General features: G+C 42.4%; 1 protein-coding gene across 1 annotated transcript; it reads left to right on the top strand.

The window, feature by feature from the left end:
- Positions 1-672: 672 nt before the first annotated feature.
- ENAM (enamelin) lies at positions 673-5,635 on the top strand. Its single transcript, XM_072624455.1, has one exon. The coding sequence runs from the start codon at positions 739-741 to the stop codon at positions 3,523-3,525; it is 2,787 nt and encodes a 928-aa protein (XP_072480556.1). The 5' UTR covers positions 673-738; the 3' UTR covers positions 3,526-5,635.
- The last annotated feature ends 578 nt before the right edge of the window (positions 5,636-6,213 follow it).

Below are 6,213 nucleotides of genomic sequence, written 5' to 3'. Positions count from 1 at the left end.
TATAGGAAGATGCTGTGAAAGGGAGAGAGGACATACAAAAGACAGCCTGAGGATGTTGAGGCAAATTCTGCCTACTTCACAGTTCTGCTTGGGACCGGCCTTTACATGGCTCATGGCAAATCAAGGAAGATACTTCAAACAATCTAAATGACTTTGGTCAACTGACTTTTTCTGAATGCCTACCCAGTTTGGCATCTCGGTGCAGATCTACGGTTTCACAATTACTACATAGTTACCAAATCCCATTGCTTCACTGACATAAGGAACTTGGAAGTGAGGAAATTCCTTCTCCCAATGAAGGTCAATGCTCATCTGCAGCTCATGGGCTTAGGGAGTTGCCTAGAACACAGAGAGGTTAAGTGATTTGCCCAAGGTCACACAGCCAGTACATGTCAGAGACAAAACTTGAACCCAGATTTTGTTGGCATTGGAGATGGCTCTTTGGTCACTATACCAAGATACTTAACTAGATTAAGTATAACTTAACTAAGCTAGATACTTAACATAAGAAAAAAAGATGATTCTTGATAGAAATAGTCAAAGCTAATGCGATATTAGATATATTCAGAAAATAACATGGCTGATGAGATTTCTTCTTCACATTAAAAATTTCCAAAGAAATGTTATTGAGCAACAAAGAGAAATTCCTGATTTACTTCTTTCTCCCTACAGAATCCTTATTTTGGCTATTTTGGATATCACGGATTTGGAGGGCGACACCCATATTATTCAGAAGAGATGTTTGAACAGCAAGATTATGAAAAACCCAAAGAGGAGGATCCACCCAAAGTGGAGAGCACCACCTCTGCCCCACCCCCTAACACCACAGCCCTTGAGAACAACTCAACTCAACCAACTGTACCTAGCCCAGGAGGGAGTCAAGGTGGAAATGAGACCAGCCCAACAGGGAAGGAGGTTCCAGCCCAGAACCCTGGGAACAACCAAGGAGTACATCCTGGAGTTAACTTGGCTCCTACTGTTAATGTCTCAGGCTATGATGTACCAGGAAGCCAGATTCCCCAGGTCCCAAGTCAGCCAAATATTTTTGAAAACTCTCCAAACCCTAATTTTAGAGGCTTTCCTGTGGGCAGACAATGGACCCAAACAGGACTCCCTTCAGGGCCTCAATTGACTATCCCTGTTTTTAGAACTTATCTCAATCAGAGGCCTTACCCATGGTATAATTTGGCCTATGTAAACAAACAAGTAGCTCCCCCAGGAAACACAGCTTTCCAAAAAGTTTATCCTTACGTTTCCAAGAGCAATTCTCCCAATTATGTATTAAATCTAACAAATAACAAGCGAAAACCCCAGAGTCCAACCAAAACCCCTGAAGAAACAAATGGTGGGTTAGCAGATCCCAAGCATGTCACTGCCCATAGGGATGAGCAGACTCAAAACCCAAAGGAGAATCCAACAACTCAAAAAGAAAGAATGACATTTCCTACAAGGGTTCCAACCAGCCCCTGGAGAAACTCACAAGGTTATGAAACTAACAAATCAAATTATAAATTACCTCCTCCAGAGGGCAACCCTCCAGTACCAAGTGTCAATTCAGTTGACCAACAGGAAAATTCTTATTATCCAAGAGTAGATTTCAGGAAATTCCCAGCTAGTATACAAACATCAAATTTTCCCAAAGGAATAGTTTCAGAACCAAGAAAAGATCCATCTGATACTGAAATTGAGGAAATGAAACCAGAAATGAAACATGGAATCCACCACCCTGCATATACTGAGGAAGGACCCTATACTCCAAGAGAATCCTTTTTTCCTGGAAGCAAAACATGGAATCCCCAACAAGGATATCCAATTTTTGAGGATGAAACTGTGAGGCAGGAAGGCCCTTTACTTTATCCAGCCCTTGGAGTAAGAGGAAATGCCCCTTACCCTGGATACACTCCCTATGATACCCACGGGAAAACTCCTTATGCTAAAGGTACGTGGGATGAACGAGAAGACTTTCCTGATACTTTCAAGCCAGCAGGCCAAGCAGGAAACCCATTATACTCCCTGAATACTCTTTCAAGTCAGAGACAACTATCAACTTACAATGAAGAGGATCCAATTGATCCAAAAGGTGATGAGTTTTACCAGGGACCTGATGCATGGGGAAAGGAATCCAACTTCAAAGAAAGTGAAGTTAGGTACCGCGAAAAATACCTATATACCCCAAGGTATCCATATCGGCCAAAGGAATACCCCCAGCATTCCACAAATAACTTACCAAGACAAAGACAATCTCTATATGGTGAATATTATCCCTGGAACCCAGAACAGCGTATTCCATCTTACAACATGGCTCCTCCTCTAACACCACCAGGAGAAAAAAGTGGGTATTACTATCCTTCCAATGCCTTTGAACAGGAAAAGAGTATGCCATCTCCATCTTGGGGGTCATGGGACCAAAAGAATTATGTCCCAGCAAAAAAAGGAAGCATGCCACATTACAGTACAAATTTCTGGGGTCAGGCCACCAATTTGTACAAATCTATAGCAGGTGCCCTGAATCAAAGAGAAAATCGACCCCTTTCCAGCAGCTTTCCAGTTGAGCTTAGAGAAAGCCCAACATATCAAGAGGTAGAGAGACTCAACTATGACAGTGAGCAAATTAATCAGGTAAATTTACCTGAGAAGGAACAGTTTACTGAATCTGTGATTCAAAACAACCCAATAAATCAAGGAGAAGCAGATTCATATCCCCCAGCCATCCAAAGAAGTCCCTGCTGTGCTGGTGACCCCACAGGGCTCAAAGACATCCCTCTTGGAACAATGGACTACTCTCCACCCTTTGGTCTTGTTTCAGGGGAGCATGAAGAAAGGAATCCAGCATACATGGAGGGAAGTTACACTAAGCATGCTAGGCACATCATCTACCCCCCAGGCATCCAATCCAACCAACGAAATAGTTCAGAGAAAAATCCACCTGAGAAAGGAGAGAATCCAGATCCCTTCAGGGATGAAACAGTCACATTTGAAAAAAACTCACCGTGTTCTAAAAGGAGCGAAGTAGAACAAGTGGAAAGTGTGGCTTTTTCTGAAGCCGATTCCCTCCAAGCAAACACACCATGCCACCAAAGTACCCTTAGAGGAGATGGGAACAACGTCCTGGCAAAAATCTTTGGCACTGACCAATTCAATGAAAGAACTGATAACCTTATTCCTGAGGAACTCGAGGCCCCTGAAGAAAGCCCCAACACAGATAACATCCAAAGTGAAAGGGGAGGAAGTGAAGGTCGCATGAAACAGAAAGGAGTACCTAGTATCCAACAGGTGCCATGCCTCCACTCCAAGCCTTCCAGCACAGGTCTTCCATTTGGCAAGAGAAGACCAAGCCCATTGAATGGAGAGCCAGAAATGGTCTCTGCCCAGCCCAGCAGCACACTGAGTGGACTGGCAGCTGGGGAGCAGCTTGATGGCACCAATATCAACACACTTGTTCCCTCAGAGATGCCTCTTTCCTTTCTGTCTCTTCCAGGAAATGCCGAGCTTCAGATGCCAGACTGCCTGCTGCTTCAGAGCTAGGGACCCTCTGAGAGAAGATAAATGGCATCTTATAGCAGTGGTTCCCAAACTAACTTTGCATCGCTAAGAGTCCTTCAGGATCAGAACATATCTGGTGACCGATACTCCCTCCATACACCCCATGTTTCCTAGTCACATCAGCCTTCATGGTCCTGGGGAAAATCCCTAGCCAGTCAGGCTACTTACAGAAGCCCAGGGTGGTTATCCAGGGATGGCTGGATCTTTTACTTATGTGGCAAACAGCAGGGGTACAGCCAGCCATCAAGGGTTAGAGAGGCCCATCTCAGCCATCCTACATACTCTTTGCTTGTCGATACCACCTATTTCTCTGAAGATGCAACATTTGCAAAACAGCTGGCTTCTGCAAGAATTGGAAGTCTGGGGAACTCTCCATCGGAGTGTGCAATTCTCTGCTTGGTCTAGCCTGATCTGTGTGCTTTTTTACCTTTTTTTCTGATTTGGGTCTTTGCTGGAATGTTTTTCCTATTTCTTTCTCATTTAAGGTTCTCTTTGTGGCAGGAAAGGCAATGTGGGACAGTGGATGAAGAGCTGGCCTTGAAGCCTACATCCTGCCCCTGGTTCATTCAGGCTTTGTGACCCTGGACAAGTTCTTAACTTCTCTGTGCTCTCTAGGCAATTTTCCAAGACTATAAGTTGCTGATAAGGTGCTAGCTGCCTTAGTGGAAGGAGTTTCCTCACCCTAGAGTTTCCCATGCAAATGAAATCACAGGTTTAGTATCTTGTGGATTGCTTTCTCCTCCCACCTCCTTTTTCCTCTCCTTATCTGACATATTCCTCCTCTGTCTCCTTTAATTCTTTTTTCTTTCTCCTGTTTCTAATTTTCCCCCCTCTTTCTTCCTTTTGTAGCATGACTTTCATAGTACTTTTATAGTACTTTCAATTCTCATATTGACTTCATTCTCTCACCCCATGGGCTGCCCTTCTTTTATTATCTTCTCTCTCTGAGACTTCTATTTCATTCACTGCATTCTCTCCCTTTACCTCTCAGTTTCTCTCTCTCCACTAAAACACCATTCTTTTTCACTTATCCCATTCCCAAGCGCACCACCTCTCCATGTCTCATTGCTTTTTTTAATCTCTTCCTATCTCCCTTTTTTCCCCCTGCTCAATTGTTGCTACTCTAATAGCCACTGGCTTGAAATAAACTTCACTACTGGGTACATTTCAGGAAAAGTCAAACAAGGACTCCTGTTTTTTCTTTCAGTTTTACTATAGCTTCCTTAAAGAAGAGTCTTCAAAAAAGTCATGGAGAAAGGTAGAAGGGAAATAGATTCATTGCAAAACTAGACATTCTTTCTTTCTATAGAGGTGATGAGCTGAGCTGTGCAGCTCTGAAGAAACTCTCTGGAGGCAAGGTTTAGTTGGGGGAGGAAAAGGATTGAAGAGGCTGCCATTTTGGGATTCAGACACCCATAAACCAAAGTCACAATCTTCAGAGAGGTCCTCTCCAGCCTACTCACTCACAGTCTTCAGGATTCTAGAGCACACAGTTTGGGAAACACTGTCCGAGACAAATCAGATAACACCTTGTCACAGAATAAATGGCTCTGTGGGGATCAGATTCTGATACTAGTAACATAGAGGATAGCCTCTCTTTGTGTAGAACAGTTATTCTCAGGCACACCATCTTATTCTGCTGGTTATATAAGAGTTTGATGTCCAACAGACATTTCTATGTAATTTTACTTAGATTCTGAATTTTGAGATTAATGGCACTTTGAACCATGGACAAGATCCTTCTTGCCTAAAAGTGCTATGAAATATAAATTACCAAAGAGCAAGTGTTATCTGAGTTAAAGACTTGTTTTTATTTTAAACATGATCCCAAGAAAGCTAGTCATTAGAAGAAAAAAAACAACTCACCTGCATAAACTTCTCTGGGCAAGCTCAGGCTATTGTGAGAGCATAATATTTGTAAGGCACTAGCCCAGTGCCTATCGTAGTAGGTGCTTAATAAATGCTTGTTCCTCCTACGTCTCTTGTAAGAGCATAATATTAGACTCATGATAGATTGGGAGATGCCACTTTATCCTAGAAACACCCATGTTCCCACCTTTGCATTTGTACAGCACTATGGAACCTCTTTGGGGGCGGGGATTTTTGTCTTGTACTTTTTATATACACACATATATATATATATATATATAATGCCTTGCACATAGTAGGTGATCAATAAAGATCAATTGGTTAATTGATTGATTGACCATCTTCTTTCAAACTGTATGATATTCTTTAGTAATAACTGTTATCTCCTCCATTAACTGTAAGCTCCCTGAGAGCAGAGGCTGTTTTCTTTTTCACTTTCTTTGTATCCCCTGTGCTTAGCACTGTGCCTGATACATAGTAGGTACATAATAAATGCTTATTAACTGCTGACTGATTGACTGCTAGTAAAGATGGGAACAGAGAGATCAGGGCAGAGAAAGTGTGATAAATTACTTTATAGACTGTTTCTGTTGCAGTGTATCTCAGGAGTCTATACCTCTGAAAGCAAATACGATGCTACAGGTAGTAAAATAGTCTTGGAGAAACCTGGGTTTGAATCCTGCCTCTGATATTAACTAGCTTTGTTATTATAGGCTTGCCACTTCATTTTTATGGGCCTCAGTTTGCTCTTCTATAATATGAGAAAAATATAAATATTATACACCCCAAGAGGCAAGGCAA

Source organism: Notamacropus eugenii, chromosome 7 (assembly GCF_028372415.1).
Source record: "Notamacropus eugenii isolate mMacEug1 chromosome 7, mMacEug1.pri_v2, whole genome shotgun sequence".
Taxonomy (NCBI): domain Eukaryota; kingdom Metazoa; phylum Chordata; class Mammalia; order Diprotodontia; family Macropodidae; genus Notamacropus; species Notamacropus eugenii.
This window is presented reverse-complemented; position numbering and strand designations above follow the sequence as displayed.